Source organism: Podarcis cretensis (genome assembly GCF_951804945.1).
Source record: "Podarcis cretensis genome assembly, chromosome: 2".
NCBI classification, from domain to species: domain Eukaryota; kingdom Metazoa; phylum Chordata; class Lepidosauria; order Squamata; family Lacertidae; genus Podarcis; species Podarcis cretensis.
The window spans coordinates 69,529,695-69,550,457 of NC_137171.1; the positions used below are offsets into that span (position 1 = coordinate 69,529,695).

At 44.4% G+C, this 20,763-nt stretch overlaps 1 protein-coding gene across 3 annotated transcripts in view; it reads right to left on the reverse strand.

The window, feature by feature from the left end:
* UIMC1 (ubiquitin interaction motif containing 1) overlaps nucleotides 1-20,763 on the reverse strand; it is a 98,193-nt gene that overhangs the window by 36,951 nt on the left and 40,479 nt on the right. For all 3 annotated transcript variants that reach the window (XM_079968223.1, XM_079968222.1, XM_079968221.1), the window contains exons 4-8: nucleotides 15,147-15,271; nucleotides 13,638-14,771; nucleotides 5,656-5,720; nucleotides 2,534-2,622; nucleotides 959-1,038 (exon numbers count right to left, since the gene is read on the reverse strand). In XM_079968223.1, the coding sequence (XP_079824349.1) occupies nucleotides 959-1,038; nucleotides 2,534-2,622; nucleotides 5,656-5,720; nucleotides 13,638-14,771; nucleotides 15,147-15,271 (1,493 nt within the window). The remainder of the gene's footprint in view (nucleotides 1-958; nucleotides 1,039-2,533; nucleotides 2,623-5,655; nucleotides 5,721-13,637; nucleotides 14,772-15,146; nucleotides 15,272-20,763) is intronic.

Here is a 20,763-nt window from a genome sequence, read left to right on the forward strand (position 1 = left end):
AAATCTTAAAGCCCTCTGCCCACTCCCCTCTTGTGTACACATGCTCTACTGTCAAAGCCTCAAAGCTGTAAAGAGCCAATAAAGGTAAAGGTAAAGGTACCCCTGCCCGTACGGGCCAGTCTTGACAGACTCTGGGGTTGTGCGCCCATCTCACTTAAGAGGCCAGGGGCCAGCGCTGTCCGGAGACACTTCCGGGTCACGTGGCCAGCGTGACATCGCTGCTCTGGCGAGCCAGAGCCGCACATGGAAACGCCGTTTACCTTCCCGCTGGTAAGCGGTCCCTATTTATCTACTTGCACCCGGAGGTGCTTTCGAACTGCTAGGTTGGCAGGCGCTGGGACCGAGCAGCGGGAGCGCACCCCGCCGCAGGGATTCGAACCGCCGACCTTTCGATCGGCAAGCCCTAGGCGCTGAGGCTTTAACCCACAGCGCCACCTGCGTCCCATCAAATAGCAACAATAGCAACAGCTATTAAAATAAAAAATATAAAATATAAAATAGCCAATAGCAACAGCTTAATCACACTGCAGAGTCACAGTTTTGCCAACATGCTTGCAACCTCTTTGTTCAGTCAGACACGTGCAGCTCGGGGACAAGCAACTAGCTCCCTTTCCCTCGTTGGGCCCAGTAGTGTCCTTTGGCACATCGCAACCCATGTAGCACATTGAATAGGTGTCGCCCGCAAGATGACAAACGTGAGAAAGCCAACAGCAATCCCTTCCGCTAACAAAGGTGCTAGGCTTGTAGTCCATGGCCGCATAGATGGAGGAAAAGAAACGAAAGGGAGGAGTTGCTGACAAAGGGAGGGAGAACAACAGGAGCCCCCCCCCCCACACACACAAACATTTCCTAGCAGGTTGCATAGTTTGCAAAGCAGCTCATTTTGGGAGACAGGCAGGAAACGAGACTCTGCATTCCAGATGCTTCACTGGCTGTTATCCCTTAGGGATTTGCTTACCTGCAGAGAGACATCTTTGCTGGATGAATGGATTTCTCCGCTCTCAGGCTCAATAGCTTGCAATGGACTCGGCTGGGTCTCTGTAACAGAAGCCTCCCATGTTAGCAGCAGCTCAGCCCCTCCCTATTATTCTCCACAAGCCCCCCCCCAACCCCCCAGCACATTCCACACTAGCTGATAAAACTTATCCCATTTGCTTTACAGTGTCTTCACAGTTTCTAAACATTTTTTAGACTTGTCACAAATGTTAGCAGACAACGTGCAACAACATAACTGGAGTAGAAGTTTAAAGCTATAGTGCAGCAGTGTGTGGATAAGGCTACTGCCACGCTGCAGCTTAACAGGGAGCAGGAATCAATAGGGCATGTAGGTTGTGCGCCAGGGTAGGTTTTGCTGGCGAGCAGCACAATGCAGGAGCAAACGCTTCAACTCGGGAGAAAGGCAACACACCTATTGCTTTGCTGTACAGCTTGCCTTTCCTTTGTACCCGCTCTGCCTCTTTGTTAGAACACCACCCCTCAGTTATTACCAACAATGAAAACCTCATCCAGTCTCCTGCAGGGAACCTCACAATTAAACCTGTTCCTGTATGAGATGTGACACTGAAAAAAGGTTTGCTTTAGAAAAATAATTTCGAAATCAGATTGGGTCTTGAAGAGAACAATTTAACCTTGAACAATTTTCTTGCTTACTGAATATAAGAAAATTCCTTTCCCCTAGCATGATTTTGAAAATGTATGCTCAGGGCAGATGGATTTGTAAGCATTGCTGTATGACTGATTTGCTCTGAACTGGAGGAGGGGGCGGGGGAAATACATCATTCAGGATGTCACTGACAAACCCAGCAGGTGGGGACCGCTGGCTCTTCTAACAGGAGGTAACCCTCCTGTTAAAGCCGTAGTAGTTGACACCCCTGGCTTTGAGTGTCCAAACAACGATTAACAATTGCAGCTTCATTAAACACAGGACTGCAAAAGGCAGAGGAGGAAGTTCATTTGCTCATCCTGAGAGGAAGACATATTTCATTCAGTTTCTAAAAGATAAGCTCAGGAGTCCTTCTCCCAGTATGTTTAACCAAGGAATATAAACTAACATAAACACTTACATAAGTGGTTCTAGGACAAAACTAAGAGGCTCAGCAGGTGGTGCTCAGTGTCACCCTTGTTCTGCGGCCAAGCAAATAAATGATGACAGTGCCAGCATACTAGCAGCATCCTTCATGGTGCTCCAAGGGAGGCATTCCAGTGAAGCAAGAAGTCCACAGGAAACAGCATGAAGCCCCTCTCCAGGGTACCATTGATGCAACCACCCAAATGAAAGAGCAGAAAGGGAGTTGAGTCAGCCCCCTTCCTCCTGCCTGCACCTGGACACACTAGGGCTGGAATGGCAAGGGACCAGAAGGATTTTGCGTTTTCCTAAGGAACTGATCAGGCCTTTTTCAAGGGATCCACCTACCAAACCTACCAGTTTGACCTCATGATTTACAACCTGCTAAGCAGCACAGCTTTGTCTGCAACTAAAGGATGTTGATTTTCTTGGCTCAAAACCACAAATGAATTGTTAGAGGGCTCATACCAGGGCAAAGAGTGATTTCTTCCTCAGCTTGATTCTCTGCGGCCATGTCTGGGCTTCTCCTAGTGTCCAACGGGGTCAAGGCAGAAATGCTATTGAAATGCAAACACAGAATAAACCAGTGTCACAACATGCAGGCCTGTGAAAGTCAGCTGCAGCCTTGGGAGCTCTGATTATCCAAGAAAGGCAGCAGGAGAGAATGCAGAAAGTTACAGGCTTGAAAGAAGCATCCCAAACAAGACGACCGTGGAGAAGCCCTTCTTCCCTAGAGGCACTTTCTAAAGCAAAAGAAAGGGTCGTTGTGTCATGCAAGAGACGTAAGAATATCTACTCAGAACTGCAAAGGCTTCTTTGATGCTTTCTGCTTTTGGTCACAGGAGTACTGCAGGTAGCAGAGCAGCCTAATCCTTAGCAAGGAGTGGGAAGAGGTGGAGATCTGTTTGACACTGAACTCTTCTCTCTCCCATCCTTTACTGCTATTCTCTCTCCCCCCCCCCCCCATTTCATCACTGCACACAGCTCTCTAAAGCAGCAGGAATCTGACACAACTCAAAGCTTCCCTACAGCAAAGTTCTGCCAACACGAACCAAGCAGCTCTTTTATGCAGCATTTAACTGTGCCTGGCTCCTCTCATTTTGACCTTCCAGTGCCGCCATTTTCTCTGCAAAGCACAGTCGCTCCACGTCATGGGAAGACACAGGCTGAGCCACTGTGACATTGCCACCCTGTCAACCTTACGAGTTCTATGTGGCTTTCCTATTGGATTGATCAAGTATGCAAGTGCACACTTGAAAAACACGAATCTCCACACTGACAAAAGGAAAGATTTATTAAACTCAGCTATGAGCCTCAGAGAGTAGGGAACAGCCACCACTGATTTATGATAAATAAGAAAATCCTGATGGGAAACCACAAGTGACTTCTCTCGCTCTCTCGCTAAATAAACCATCTCAAAGCATTTGTTATGAGCCCAAGCTGAGGACAGCTTATGCTGTGTAAACCATCAAGACTCACTTCAAAAGGCCTCACACTAAACAATTTGCTATGACATTTATAAAATGGGCTAATCAATTTGAAGTCAACCCACATTGCTTGCTACACCAACTATCTCCCAGTAACAAAGCATATAATCATTTATTAAAATCTCAATCTAGCATACTTTGCACAACACAGGAAACAACAAAGCTGAGTGGCCAATGGAAAATGGGGGAGGAAGATGCCGTTGGCTAAAGCTGCTTTCAAAATTACTCCAGCAGCATAAGAACCAAAGAGCATCTGAAGCCCGCTGACCAGGTTGCCTGTGCTCTGCCCAGCGCAGGGCTCTGCTGGCAAACTGCCAGGTGCCAGATGGCCACACTTAATGTGCACAAAACTGAGAATACTGCAGCCACTGTCATCTTAATGCAGATGTGCCGTCTGATCAAATTAGATGTCGCAGCACGTAATGGTCAATCTTGATCCCAGCAGCCTGATGAGGGCAGCCGCCGGCTGCATTGCAAAGTTCCCGGGGTCACAGCGTGGCAAGTGGGATGTACTTTGAGATCCCTGCTTGCGGCTTGAAAAATGTGCAAGGCACCCAATGTAAACAGAGGAGACTAATCCCATTACCTACAGTCTGAGGGGGAAATGGAACAAGCCTTAAGGGTAGAAGCCTCACACCAGTGCCACTTGTTGTTTATATGAGTGCTGTCCCTGGATGGAGCTAGGGGGATTTTTTCCAATCAAGCTCTGGCTAATGAGTACTTGAAATATTATGCCCTAGTGAGGAAACAGGGGCATTATATCTCTCTCTCTCTTTCCCCACGCAGTCCCAGAACCTCCTGACAGCTGTGATGGCAAAGAAAGGCATCCACACTTGAATCTCTCCTCCAAAGTATGATCACCATAAGGGTGAAACTGCCATCCTCCTTATTAGACTATGTACATAGGAGAGCTTACCCCACTGCAGGGTGGGAAGAGCTATCACATTAGTCAGTCTGCTCCCCTCATTGAGCATTCAGCCAAAATGCTGTTGGATCAATGAGAAGAGAGGATATCAGGCAGAGAAAAACCAGTGGCCTCATGCCAAGAGCATTTTAATTATAAAACCTGGGAAAACTAACCCAAGAATCAAGGAACTTCTCACAGCTAGACTTGTGGCTGAGCAGCAAATATTGAAATCTTCCTGGCGAATTACTTCACGAATCTTCCCCTATCTGCACCATCTCCTACCGTTTCCTTCATTTCCTGATCTCTACTGCAAGCCATCCCAGCCAGTATGCTTTACTCCTGGGCTCTGGGAACCTTTAAGGCGGCAGTCCTCCCAGGAGGTCTTCCAGAAATGGCCATGCTGTGCCCTGCCAGAAAAAGCAGCAGCAGCAGCAGGGGCCCAAATGCAAGACACAGGCAGCAGCCTCCCCAACTTGTTATTTAATCATCTGAAGCAAACAGGGTTTGGACCCTCCCCAACCACACATGCTACTTGCTCATACTTGAATTGGTTGTTCTCCCGGAACATGGCTTGCTGTTTCAAGGAGATAAATGTGCTGCCACTATTACGATATGCTTTCTTGGTCTTGTCTTCTGTTCTTGCCTCTTCAAAGAACTGCATATATATATTACATATTATATATATTTAAATACTGCTCCGCCATGCTGTTTGCATACCCGCTGAGACTCTTGCTGAAACTCATCTTTCAACCAGCCACAATTTATTGCTTTGTGGTGTCAAATCAAATTAAATTAGCTCCTTAGGCCAAGGATTGAACTTTATTATCTTTACTGCAATGGCTACTTCTTGCTTTACATTTTTAAGACACAGGTACTGTTGAGGGTCATACTTCTCTGTTTGACATTAGACACAAATATACTGCAAGAATGATAACGCATGCTGAGATTTCAGGCAGAATATCCATTCAAGGCTCTGAGTCGCACACATTTGACACTATACAAACAGAAATTAGGTTCCTTTGCCCGCTTATCACATTCCAGCACAGTATAGTTACAACTGAAATATACAACAGCCACAGGCATCAAAAAACTAAATTTCTGTGCAACAGCTTCTGAAGAAGATCCCAGTAAGACCAGGTCATTCCAGCAGGCTTATTATCTCCCATAATGAACTACTTTGATATACACCTACTTACCTTTGGGTAATCTGCATGGGCTCCCTTTCTTCAAGCACATCTTCTGCAAACAGCACTTGGGTGGCCTAAGGACAAAGAAAATAATCAAACCAACCAATCTTTCAATGGCAGCTCAATACTTCTAAGCTAGCACGTCCACTGTAAGAAAAAAGTAGGGCAGGAGCAACATAAAGTCCTTCAGAGACCGGAAATATATCTGTGCAATAAGAATCAGCTAACCGTGTAAACGTGCATTTAAAAGGGTTTGAAGGTCATTTGGTCATAGAATCATAAAACTTGGAAGAAACCAGATAGTTACCATGACCAACCTGTCACTGTAAGGTAGGATCCACATACCAACCCATATCCAGACACTGTGCCACAAGCAAAGAGTTGCATCAAAAAAGGCACATTATGCTGCATGAACCAGGAGACAAAGGCAAAGACAGGTTTGGACCCTCCCCAACCGCACATGCTACTTGCTCATACTTGAATTGGTTGTTCTCCCGGAACATGGCTTGCTGTCTCAAGGAAAGCATTAAGCTCAAAGGGTTAACTTCAGAAGCAAAACACTTGCAAAATTCACAGCTGAGACAGAAGCTGTCAGGAACACACTGAAAAGCAAAGATGTTGGTTGCAACATTGTCCTTAGCTGGAACATAAACAGAAAGAACTATCTCGCAAGATGTTCTGAGAACTCGTAGCTCAGAACTAACTGTAAACTAGTCCTATGCCAGAATTAGCCAAGTAATTACATTACTGGGAAATGCATTACCATTACATGTCAATGGAAGCCACTGAAACAATTAATTAAGTAGCACTCTAACTGTATAAACCGTGTGCAAATGTATTTTACTCTAAAAAGCTGTACATTAAATGGCTCTTTGAATTTCAGAATCCTACCCATCTTCCTGCAAAGAGATCCAGGTGTTGTATCTTCCTTAGGTAAATAAAAAATTGAATCACACCTGTCCATGCTCTCTAACATGCCACTTTCTTGATATAAAGGGGAAAGGGGGGGGAATCTGTAGGTGGAATCTGAAAGGTTCTGCGACATAGTAATGTTCAACCTTTCAGACCATCTTTAACCTCATCCGGCAATACAAAACCAACTTTTAATTTTTGACTGTACTGTAGTTTTGCCTCTTTTCTTTCCACTTTTCTCTTTCGCTCTTCCTCTCACTTTCTCTACATCCCAACTTTTTGCTATTCTCTTGCCTACTCTTGGATCAGGCACAAGCCACAACTGAAGTTTAATGCTTTTGCTACCACTTGGTCTCCTTCCCAATATGCACCAAGGTTTTTAAATGGCCAGCAGCATTGTAGGAGTGCAGGAAGTTGCCTTATACTGAGTAAGTTGCCTTATACTTATACCACTGCTAGTTAGCTCAGTATGGTCTACATCAGGCATAGGCAAACTCAGCCCTCCAGATGTTCAGGACTACAACTCCCATCATCCCTAGCTAACAGGACCAATGGTCAGGGATGATGGGAGTTGTAGTCCCAAAACATCTGGAGGGCCGAGTTTGCCTATGCCTGGTCTACTTTGACAGGCAGCAGCTCTTCAGGGTTTCAGACAGAATCCCTGCCAGCCCTGTCTGGAGATGCTGGAGATTAAACCAAGGAGCTTCTGCCTTAAAAGCAGATGCTCTACAGTCCTTCCCCAAATAAGAACTCAGATAAGTTGCCACAGGAAAGGAGGATAGAACTTTTTTTATGTATGCTACAGCAGCAGCAAGAATACTTATCGCAAAGCACTGGAAGACGCAAGATCTACCCACCCTGGAAGATTGGCAGATGCAAGTAATAGACTACATGGAACTGGCATAAATGACTGGCAGAATCCGAGATCAAGGAGAAGAACAGGTGGAAGAGGATTGGAAGAAGTTTAAAGTCTATCTACAAAAACATTTAAGTTTAAAGTCTATCTACAAAAACATTGTAAAATATTGTAAAATATATGAATGTTGAGGACATTGAAAATGAAACGAAGGGGTTCTAGTGATTAAGACAAATAAGAGTACAAAGGGAGGGATAAAGGACGAAAATGAATAACGAATGGTCTTGCTGAATTAATTGTTAAGTGGAATACAAGAAAGGGAGGTGGGTGGAAGTAAGTGAAACAAGGTTTTGAAGGGTGCAAACTTGAAAGAGAGTTTTTTATGTTAAATTTGTTTTTATATGTGTGTGTTTTTCTTTTTTTTCTTTTTTTTCTTTTTTGTGATATTTCTGGATTTTTTGCTGGTATGTTAATTTCTTCTTTTTTGTAAAACTTAATAAAATATTTTTTTAAAAAAAGTAAGGGGGTCAAGAAATGAAAGAATGGGGATGCTGGTAGACTCCTCTAATTTTTTCATTCTTATATTTTGCCCTATTCTTATATCAAGCCATCCATCACTGAGCCATCCATCACTGAACTTCCTATTTCCTGTGTTAGACTCCAAATGCAGTTGTCATGGGGTTTTGCATTCTACCCCTGCTCATTCCATATTAAACTAACTTCATCTCTCATACATCATGCACAAATAAATATTTTCACACACATCAAGAGCATCTAGCCTCACTGGTCTTCAACAGGTGGGTCAGGACCCACTAGTTGGTCATGGCTTGATTGAAGGTGGGTCGCAACAGCAGTACTACCACCATGCAAATAGAATCACAGAACCATAGACTGGAAAGGGACCACAAGGGTCATCTAGTCCAACCCCCTGCAATGTAGTAATCTCTTGCCCAACGTGGGGCTCAAAATCACAACACTGACATTAGGAGTCTCATGTCTGTCTAAGCTATCAAGCCACCTTGTGGGCTTATATAGTACAAGATTAAGAAATGGGTCCCCAAATGCATGCTTGGGTTAAAATTGGGCCTGGGTGTGAAAGGTTGAAAATACCTGATCTTCTACAGCTTTCTTCTATAGATGTTTCTATCTTATTGATGGCTCTCCCACTTTTGGCTCTGGACCCCAATAGATTTTCCCCATGAGTCAATAGTCATTTACAGTGGTACCTCGGGTTAAGTACTTAATTCGTTCCGGAGGTCCATACTTAACCTGAAACTATTCTTAACCTGAAGCACCACTTTAGCCAATGGGGCCTCCTGCTGCTGCCGCGCCACCGGAGCACGATTTCTGTTCTTATCCTGAAGCTCAGTTCTTAACCTGATTTCTGGGTCAGCGGAGTCTGTAACCTGAAGCGTATGTAACCTGAAGCGTATGTAACCTGAAGCGTATGTAACCCGAGGTACTACTGTATAGAAAAAAGGTTCCCCTGAGCAAAGGCACTGTGTATATACATATATAAGAATTATATATAAGAATTTATGAAATCTTATTACTCCTACTCTTCATCTGTTAAAAAGTAGGTGCATATTGTTCTTCAATAGTCACCTGTAGGAAATATTGACCTATAGATCAAATATGAATTAAGACAAGAATGCAATGTTCTATGCATTGCTTTAAATAATTGTTCTAAACATCCCAGCTACCATCCACACAAGCATATGTTGACTGCATTTACAGCAATCTCACGAGAAACCTGTAACGGTCTATGGGAAGACCCTCCCATCCAGTGTATGGTATATGGGGTGTATGATTTGGGTTGGGTCCAGAGTTTATTGTGTGGTGCACATTACAATATTTTTATTCTTTCTACATACACCAGATATTATTGGAGCACCGTGCTAGACCCAAATGAAGCACTGGAAGCTGGAAGTGATGCTGTGGCAACCATAAAGACACTGCACAGGAGGTGTGGGTAATCACACAAAGAACTATGGGTTTTGTATTCCACCCTGGCAAATAGTCTTGCCTTGCTGCATGGCAGGGCTTGCTCTAGATAAGATGTATATAAATTGTGATCATACACAAAGCTATATGATTGCTATAAATCTCCCACTTGTTTCCAACTTTTGGGGTGTTGACTTTACCCAAAATTGTACTGAACATTGTTTGTTATTTACGGGAAGAACAAGAAGCGGTCAGTGAAGTGGTGGTGGTGGGAACTTGTAAGGTAATGATGTTACATCAGGCGTGCAGTATCCCTAGAATTTACGAACAACAAGAAAGGAAGAGACAGAGACATGGGGTTGTTGTTTTCAGTAGAGGCCCACATCTGCCATAACATCTAGTTTCAATCTATTCTAGGCAATGAATCATGAAAGCCGTTCATCTAAAGAGACAACAGAGGTATATATCGTTTCCCAAAGAACAGCGGGAAGCAGAGTCTGAAGGGGTAGCTCAAGCACACTGTCCATTTTAGCAGCATTTCACCATAGCAGGATGGAGCGAGGAACCACTAGGGAAGACTTGAAGGAAACGGTAGTTACTGTCTTGATTAACAGCTTTGCAATTCGGCAGATGCAGGGGGCATAGTCAAACAGGCTTGCCAGCAGCTCAAACCGCCAGGAAAAGCACGATGCAGATTTAACATCCCAGGCTAGAACGGATTCAGCTGTACTGGAATAGCAACAAGTCAGAAGCGGGGAGGGGGAGGGGAGAGGTAGCAGCCGCCTGGACTCAACAGCTAAGGAGACACTTTGGCACCTTAAATACATTAGGACTTACACTACTGTCAACACAAAGGGTGCTGAAACAGTGACAAAGAACGCCGGTGGGTAATTATGGCGGAGAAAAATGTAGTGCTCAAATGAGGCTTAAAACATGGAAAAGTGGTCTTTGAATTACCTGCCATCAGCTCCATGTTCCATTACATGGCGGAAGAAAGAAAATGGGTGTTAAGAATCACCTGCCGCAAAGCATACTGTCATACTCGGCTGAAGCCCTGCCTTGGCTTCTCTGCTATACCTTAAGGTGCTTTAGTGTATATTTATGAGTTGGAACTTGAGCTTTTCACATTTTAATTGTGTTTTCAGGTTGCCCCAACAACCCCATTTGTTTCTCACAGCCCTAGAGCCATTTTAAATGTCAAATCTATTACTCTCCGTTTTTGCTGGAAGACTGCTTAAGACTTGTGCACTCAACGCCTGCATTCCTTGAGGATGTAGTCGAAAGGGACACTGAATCTTGCGTTATGGTGCGCCTTCTTCCAGGAACTCGTTTAGGGCTGTGGCTCCGCGGTCCATGTAGCTCAGCATCGTCCACACTGACTGGCAATAGATTTCCAAGATTTCAGACAATGTTCTCTCCCAGCTCTACTGAACCTGGGATTTTTTGAAAGCAGAGCAGATGCTCTACCACTGGGTGGTGACTCTTCCCCAGCTGCTTTGTGTACAGAAGGCCCTGGGTTCAGTTCTTGGCATCTCCAGACAGCGCTCAGAAAGACCCTTATCAGAAACTCTGGGAAGTTGCTACTTCACAGTGTAGAGCAGCAATGAGGAACGTTGGTCCTCCAGATATAGTTGAACTACAATTCCCACCAGCTGTCGCAAGCACAAGGTTGGGAGTTGTAGTTCAGCAACCCCTAGAGGGTCAAAGGTTCCCCACATCTGATGTAGAAAATGCTGAGCTAGACGGACCAATGGTCTGACTCTGTATAAAGAGTCTCCCCGTGTTCCTAAGAATGGCTTTGAAGAAGCTGGGGTATATCTAACTTCTGTGCTTAGATGTATCAGCTCATCACAGTCTCCCATTTGACAGCTTCCTATATTATTAATTCCCTTTCTTGGCTACCAGTGCTATCAGGCCTTTGGGGTTTTCCTAGATTTTCATCAGAACTTCACATGCCACACGCACACAAAAATCCAGGCTAAGTAAGGCCTGGATTTCCAACAACTGAGGCAGAGAGATAAAAACAGCTTTGACACAAAAACACTCGGTCATCTCGGTCATCTCCATCTATCATAAACGAGCAAAAATAGGGCACAAGTCCAACATTTTCTCCTTCGCAGGTCACCTTTAAGGTGTGTTTAAATATAGCCTCTCTGGATCCAAAACTGTGAAACCAGAAGCAAGGCTGCACTGCACTTTTGCTTCTGAAAGAAAATGCAGACATGACAGTTTTTCCTCAGCGCGTTCAATATTACAAGACAGAATATAAATATCACAAAACAAGTTAAGTATCTTTCCATCACTAGGGTAAACAATCAAATACACTTGAAAATAGTAACAACAAGGTTGAGCTTCAGTCAGAGCGAAGATAAAGTTATACAATGATCTAGCAGCGAAGTCATTATGAAAAATGAGGGTTGGAAAAGGCTGACACAAACCTAAAATACAGCAGCAATAAATACTTCATCTGACTAGCAATCTGTTTAAACAGCAGCAATGACCGAAAGCTGCTTCCAGCTCCTGAAATGAAACAAACACTGACACCTAGTGGCTGTCCGGCAGCTTGAAAAAATGGCACACAGAGACAACAATTAAAGCAAGAGGAACAGGTTAATGTGTGGCTTGGCTGCGCATGCCACACCAATGAGGAAGGATTATAACATTCTCCCTGTCACATCTCATCCTCTGTTCAGTGACATGATAAACACATAGGAAAGCTTGCCCATTAAAATCAATCACTGCTGCTTAAAGGTAAAGGTAAAGGTACCCCTGCCCGTACGGGCCAGTCTTGACAGACTCTGGGGTTGTGCGCCCATCTCACTTAAGAGGCCAGGGGCCAGCGCTGTCCGGAGACACTTCCGGGTCACGTGGCCAGCGTGACATCGCTGCTCTGGCCAGAGCCAGAGCCAGAGCCAGAGCCGCACACAGAAACGCCGTTTACCTTCCCGCTGGTAAGCGGTCCCTATTTATCTACTTGCACCCGGAGGTGCTTTCAAACTGCTAGGTTGGCAGGCGCTGGGACCGAGCAGCGGGAGCGCACCCCGCCGCAGGGATTCGAACCGCCGACCTTTCGATCGGCAAGCCCTAGGCGCTGAGGCTTTAACCCACAGCGCCACCTGCGTCCCCCACTGCTGCTTAGGCGCCCTTAAAACCTAAGTTGTGCAACTGGCTAAGAAACACAGAGAAATCCTAAGAGACTGCATAGTCTTATGAATGGTACATCTCCCAAAGAGCAAAATAATGTAAAAAATACAGTGCAAAATAGCAAATGTTTTTCTGCTGAAAATGTATTTTAGAACTAGGTCACATGGCATTTTACTATCTATGGTAGCATATGGATTTACCTAGTAAGGCAGAGAACAGGCCAAGCAAAACAAACAATTTTTTTTAAAAATACAGCAATGCTCATGCCAGCAATAGGAGATGACCTGCTATACTAGAACTCTTTGTGTATAAGCCACAATACAGTTGCCTTCATAGCTATTAGCATAACCATCAAGAGCTGAAAATTTTGGCGGTTAGATACACTGGTATATGCTTTCTAAGATTGATCTTGCAAAGGAAAGTCACATTTGTTACAATTTAGAAACCAGAGAGCCCAAACTGGGTTTCAAGTCTATTATTTAATCTCTTGGCAGAAACAAGTTATCGCAGTGATGGGGAACCTCAAGCCCACCGGCTCAAACGCAGCCCATGAGTCCTCCTCATCTGACTGCAACATGCCCCATGTCCCCAATATTCCCCAAGTGACAATTAGGCTTGAAAAAATGACTTCCATTAGCTCCAATGCTTTTTTTTCAAGTCTGATTGCCACTCTGGGAGGAGAGGGCAAGTTCCTGGAGACTGACGCTAGGGAGAGCGTCTGGAAGTGTTTGTGTTCATGTAAAGGAGTGTGTGTATACCCACTTTTTGCTTTGGCCCTGCACACAGCTGGCATGTGGCCCCCAGAAAGTTAAGCCACAAGGTTAGCTCGGGGCTGAGAAGTTTCTCCACCCTTGCTTGAGCAGCCACCTACTAGAGATTCAATTCACTATAATGCTAGATCCTATAAATTTCTGAGTTGTCCACTATTCTTTTAAAAAGCTGCAAAGTTCACCAAATCTCTTTGACCTTAGAAGTGTGGTAAGTCGTAGTGAACCAATGTACCCCTAAATACGCACCAACATTCTTTGGGGTCTAGTCTGTTGTATAGATCACAACATCAAGCAAAGATAACTAGCCACTCCCCCTCCTTCATTCAGAATTCACCAGACCGACAAAGACAGCGCAGCAAATTTACCTGAAGTGAGCTGCTTGCTGGCTCATCGTCACGCTCAGGGTTTCTTCCCCCTGCCATGTTCTGCTCTCTATTTATTGGGGACAGAAGCCAGGCTATGCTCTCAGGCTCCTTTTTCTCATCCATTTCTTCTCCTTCCTGCTCATCTGTACCTTCATCTCTCTTAGATGCTTCCTTTGCTGCTTTGCCACGGTCACTTCGCCTCAAGGGACACAAATTGGGGACAATGGGCTCCCCAAATGGTTTCTTGTGTAGAAGCTGTCGCTGAGCCTGTTTCAGGCTTTTCTGGTAAACCTCAAGCTGACACAGGATGACTTGGGTATATTTGTTGGGATCCACACCTTTAGGGCAGAAGGGAACACCCCAGTAATAGTGCACCATGTCTCTCTCTTCGCCTTCTTGGCACTCCTCATCACCCCTATGAAGTGCGCACAGTGGAGGAGCGTTTCTGGGCAATTCAGTCCTTTCTACCAGCCCAGGAGAAAGACATGCCTTCTTGATGGGCTCCAACCAATGTCCAAGCTCAGACCCTGGTCTGCTGGAGTAGTCCAACATGCTGTGCTCCAGGGCCACTTTCTCTGGAGCTTCTGAGCAACCAGGACGGGAATCTCCTTCCGTGTAATTTTGGGAATGCTTTTCAGTTTCCTTGCCTGTTGGCTTTGGAGGGCTAAACCTTCCTGCAAAAAGTCTCTGAGGTGCCAGTGACAAAGTGCCCCGAGGCCTCTGGGGAAAGGTGGGGCTTAAGGCAACTGATGTCCCTTCTTCTAGACTGGGTGGTGTATCGCTGGAACTGCTCCTTGCTGATGGGGAAGGGTTTTCATTTGACCCTGCAGAAGGTTGGCTCTTCCCTGGAGATACAATTATGCTAGAGACTAGTGAGCTCTCAACTGTTGCCTGGCTTAACCTCGTCAGTACTACTAGGGGCCTCTTGGCGACATCTGTCTGTCCATTCTTATCAGTTTTGTCACTGTGTGAGAGGGAGCTGTACTCGGAGCAAGGAGACTCAGGGCAAGGCAGTAGAGCTGCAAGGAGCTCAGGATCCTCTTGCCCAGCTGGGCAGCTTCGTGCTGAAGACACTTGTGCCTTGGAAGGATGGGGCACAGCAGCTGCAGCAGAAGACTCAGAAGGCTGGCAGCTCTAGAAAGGAGGGTGAAAAATGCACACAAGTGATTTGCCTTTGAAAATGTACGTTCCTAATTATTAAATCAAACTGACTGCTGCTCCACTGAGTAAAATATATAAATGGACACTTCCATGTTAATCTACAAAATGATAGCTAAAGGTGAAATCATTCATTAGCCGTGTTTGGGGCTGTTAACATGGTGAAGCTTAACAAATGTATTGTGAGCTCACCTTGTCAGATGCATTTATGCCTTACAGAAGACTGGCTAGAATTCCAGATGGAAGCCTGTCCCATAACAAACACCTCATTTGAACTGCAGAGGGGGAGTACAGGGCAGGGAAAGATGTGAACAGGCAATTCTGTAGCCCAAGTATTTCTGCTTCACTTACACCAAGGCTCTCAGCAATGGCCTTTCTCAGAAGCTCTTCCTCCTCCTCCTCTTGCGAGTTCAACTGCCTGGCTTCTTGCTCGCTCATTTTCAGAGCCAAGGCAAACTGTTCATCCTCCGTCATCTCTGAAAAAAGTGAAAAAGAAAAGCGTAACACAATACAATGCAGCAGGCTCTCATTCCTTATGCCCTGAAGAAGATGCCTGGGGACTTTCACCTTCACAGGGGAAAAAGGCCAACTAAATTGGATCAAAGCTGTTACATCTCAGCTTACCTTGCCGTGTGCCTTCAAAACTGGAACAGACAGTGCTAAATGCAGAGTAATGCATTTTGTGCAATATCAAATCACTGAACCAAGTCAGGGCATTTAGTTAAGGTTCCCATAGTGATCTCAGCTTTGACTCTTTGGTGAATTCATCACAATGAAATATTTTATCACATAATCATCTGGCAGCGACCCTGTCTTGTACTTCCACATGCAATACTATCAAAGGGCACAAAGGAAAAGCGGTAGACTTTGAACACTGAACTGTGCATGAACAGACTTTTTCTAAAAGGCACAGTCTGCTGGTAGAGCACAATGAAGTTAGTTCCTTTCCACTCAACATTATTATTAACTTTAAAAGTCATAGTGCTCTGTGGTGTATACTGCCAAGCCTCCTGAAATGTAAACGGGCAAAGGTCATGAGCCACAATTGCCTGAACTGGTGCAAAAAATAAAAAAAATAAAATTAGAAGAACAACCTGGAAAAGGCAGAGAATGATCTTCAGATCTGCATGCTTTCCTACCCGGGATGAGACCACTCTCTCCCTACCTATACAAAGTTGTTCCCTAAATGATTTTCTGGGACATACTAAAAATCACAAGTGTTGCAAAAACAAAAAAACAAAGCTGTTCTGGAAAACACCAGGGTGTGTGTTTTTTTAGATTTCTGACCCACCACTTTCACTTAGCTAAAAATATCCAAGCCTGAAAACCAGAATGAAAAAGAAACTCCAGAAACTCCCCTGCTTTCTGAGAATTTGAAGAGCACATTGAAATGCTCTTCAGTCAAACCATTGTAGGTTGATTCTGAGCAGCACTTTCTGAGAAATCCTCTCTCACACATAACAACTCTTAACCCAACAAGTGCACCTGAGCACAAAACACCATAGAAGAAACTAAAGAGAAGAGCTTTGAAAAAACAGATCACCTTCCAGACACAGTGAATACCTCAGATTCCTTTACTGTAAAGTGTTTGGACACCATAGCAATTAGGACACCATCACAGCCTCCTCAGGAGCATCTTCTCAACACATGAGAAATGCCTCCAGAGGAAACCTCATTTGTGGATTACTGAACCTCATCACTCCCCCTTCCCAAGAGAAAAGCAGCAGGTCTAAACTGAAACATGGACTTTGCAACACCCCTTGGATATGATCACAACTATGAATAAGCAACTATGTGACACAATGCAGTTTCATTTTGCCCTGCTTAATGGGCATTAGCTTTCCTGCAGCTGAGTTTAAGACAGGGGGGTGGGGGCAATGCCCCACCCATGGGTACAGTATCAGGGCACAATAGCCTAAGTTTATTTATTATTATTTTCTTAAGAAAATCTCTAGCCCTCCTAGAAAGAAACCTATGAAGCAAAATATGCAGGTATCCTTCTAAGCAATTTCTGTGAAGTGAGCCAGCCTGGCTGCTCCCAGCTGTCTGTGGGTTTAGCCAATGAGTGATGTCAGAGCTGCGATTGATATGCAAGTTGTCTGGACACCAGGCAGGAGGAATCCCTGGGGTTCTTTAGTGCACTTTCCTGCTTCTGTCTTACTCTATAGTAGTCCTTGAGATTTCCAGAGTTGGCCCTTCCCTTTTTCCTGGTAACCAGGATGCACCTGTGGTGGGTTCATATGAGATCAGGTATTCCTTAGAGGTGATGATCTGCAAATACTACTACACAGTAAGTGCAACTGGTTGTTAAAGAATCCCTTTCCTGAATAGCAAATGCAAAACGTGTAATTTTTTCAAATACAGTATGCTTAGGTGTGTCTCCTGCTGTGCAGGGCCTAAAGCCAGAAACTCATTATGTTAACTTTCAGTACAATGCTATACATGTCTACTGAAAAGTAAGTCTCTTTGGGATTAATGGGTCTTATTCCCAGGTATGTGTCTACAGGATGACAGCGTAGGCTTTGGTTTAAGTTTGGCACTAAGGAAACAGGGTTCTTGTGCCTTTAATAGCTGTATGCAGAAATAAGCTGCTGAGTTATCCCACCCCCCACCCCTTCTTAAAAGCAACAGTGCTTTGAGCAGCCATATTATAGCTTTACCACCGGAATGTGTATTCTTGTACATATACAGTACAGGGGCCTGGACATCCTCAAGAACCAGCAGAATATTTTATAATAACTGGAATTCATATAATTAAGATACTGGCAGCAAAACTGCATTATCTGATTACAAGGGACCTAAGCAGAAATTAATGGACATAGGATCACAATCATCAGTTACCTGTTCTCAATCTCTCACTTAAAAAAACAACAACCATGACTGCATAACCAGACTGTCGACAACTATACAACACAATGCAAATGAAATTCCATCTATGAAGCAATATGGTGTAAGACGCTGCCAGGGAGTGAAAAAAGGGGCATAGTAAAATGGAACACGGAAAAACTCTAGACAAGAATCCTTCTGGCATATCAGAGAGAGAAAATAAACAACATTTATTCCACTTTCCAAATTCACGGGTGCATTGAAAAGGATAAATCTTTGCTCCCCACCCATCATGAAATACATCCAACTTGCACGACAGTGAAAGGAGCAAGCCATCTCCCTGAGAGAAGCAGGGCATCTGTTCTGTCAAAGCCATGCTGCGTATCTCTGGCTATCATGTATTATTCTGCTTAACATCTGATCATTTCTAAACGCTGTCTGCAAACGCTCACAATTTGTGTGCGCTTGATGTTGATTACATTGGTCATAATTTATGATGATTAGAAATTCTAAGTATTGCGTTAGCCTCCTACTGGTGTGGGCAAACAGACTATTTAAGAGCTCCAAGACACAAAAATAGAAGCTGAGCTCTCAGAAGCAAGCACTATCCGAATGGTTTGGCAGGTAGTCTATACAACCAACGTCTAACAGACAGAAAACCATTTGCCTGCCCTTTCGGACACAAATTATGTGCTTGCACATATGTGCCCACGAATTCCGAATAGCTCCATTATAAAACTTGAGGGGGTTTTTGTTTGTGTGCTAAAATCAGCATAGTTTCATTGTTCCAAAGCTAGGCTCCCACTACACTCCTAGTTCTAGTGATAGGTAGAAATGTTGGTGTCATATGATCAATCCCACCAAGAAAACATGAGGAGGGGGTGTACACTGTTTTTAAAGACATTACAGCCTTAAACAAATTAAACTAGTTCTGAGTCTTTTTACATGCTAATATGCCAATTTACTACGCAATTCATGTTTTAGTTGGACGTTTGAAAATAAATTAGATGCAAAGTGCCACCAGTTCTGAGTTCTCTTGCTAACAGATTTGCCCCCCCATGTTGGCTGTATTACACTCACAATCATAGTGAAATTACTGTACAGTGAAAAGAGATTTACTGTTCTAGAAAACACACATCAGAAACATTCCAAAGAAAAGGATTTATGTAGGTTTGTATGTTTTAATCGTAGCTTGTTGAGAATATAACGTCACGGGTGTATTTGAATTATAGCTCAACGTTAAAAATGATTAAAAATTACAAAGTCAGAAAGGAACAATGTGCCTTAAACACTAACAATATGAGAAATGTTCCAGCTTTGGAAATTGGCAGCACATGCGGTCCTTATTTCTCCACACATGATGAAACCAGACCTGACATTATTCACGGATTAGTAGTTGGGTGAATGTTTGTTTTAAGTAAATAGTGGCCATGGGGAAATGCCAACTGCAGGGAGGGGGACTTTAACCCTTTGCCCATACCCCAGTTCCATCCCCTGCCCCCAGTGATTGCTGTTTGCATTGGGAGGAAAACAGCCTTTTCTTGAATAAAAACATCACTACCACTCCACACAGTTATTAATTGCTTGAATAAGTCTCAATTGGCCTAGATAGGAGGGGCCAAACAATCCAACCCTCCCTAGGCAGCCTCATCTCCAAGAGGCCAATTTGTCATAAAACCCAAGCAACCCTTTAAAACACTGACAGTGGTTTATATTTCAAAGAAATGAACCTTAATTTGCCTAAAAATAAACACTAAAAGGCTAATTATAGTTCTAATAAATAAAAGAGCAGACATGTAAGTGGATGTGCCTAATTAATTATTGCTAATTGACTGCTCTAATGTAGTAGGTATGAGACCTGCATCCAAAGGAGCGAACTGATGAGGAGACTCACTACCTTTGCTCATGCCAATTATCAAATGCAGTTCTAAGACCACATTCTGCTGGATGCTGGACTGAGGATCTAGTCTTGCACTGCCAGCGGCAAATGGATTCTACACATTACAGTTTCAACACGAAACATGGATGGCTTCATGTTAATCTCTCTCCTAGGTATTCTGTACACACAGAGGATTTCATGCCTTCTTGCTCACATCTGTGGGCCTTTAGCTTGTTTGGAGTACTGAATATGCACTTCTTTCTTCCTACAAAGGGATTTGCAAAGAGGGCTATTTGCAACCTACTTGCCATCTCCTCCATTTGGAGTTTATCAGGTTACAACCACTGCTTGGGTTCCATTCAGAAATGTATTCCATTATATTTCCAAATCAGATGCTCTTTGTAAAACCAGCACTGCTCACAATAAATCTTGTGAGTTGGAGCATACTTATAAACTGCTGCTGCAAACTTACAGCAATGGGCTCAGCTGAGGAGATCTAACCAAGACTACCTCTGTGAAACAGCATGTTTCTAGAAGAACAAGATCCTGGAATCACAGCAAAGAATTTCATTTCACCAATAAAGTAAGTTACAGCCAGTGTGGTGTAGTGGTTAAGAGCGTGTAGTGTAGCCAGTGTGGTGTAGTGGTTAAGAGCGTGTAGTGTAGCCAGTGTGGTGTAGTGGTTAAGAGTGGTAGTCTTGTAATCTGGTGAACCGGGTTCGCGTCTCCGCTCCTCCACATGCAGCTGGTGGGTGACCTTGGGCCAGTCACACTTCTCTGAAGTCTCTCAGCTCCACTCACCTCACAGAGTGTTTGTTGTGGGGGAAGAAGGGAAAGGACAATGTTAGCCACTTTGAGACTCCTTAAAGGTAAAGGTACCCCTGCCCGTACGGGCCAGTCTTGACAGACTCTGGGGTTGTGCGCCCATCTCACTTAAGAGGCCGGGGGCCAGCGCTGTCCGGAGACACTTCCGGGTCACGTGGCCAGCGTGACAAAGCTGCATCTGGCAAACCAGCGCAGCACACGGAAACGCCGTTTACCTTCCCGCTAGTAAGCGGTCCCTATTTATCTACTTGCACCCGGGGGTGCTTTCGAACTGCTAGGTTGGCAGGCGCTGGGACCGAGCAGCGGGAGCGCACCCCGCTGCGGGGATTCGAACCGCCAACCTTTCGATCGGCAAGCCCTAGGCGCTGAGGCTTTTACCCACAGCGCCACCCGCGTCCCTTAGGGTAGTGATAAAGCAGGATATCAAATCCAAACTCT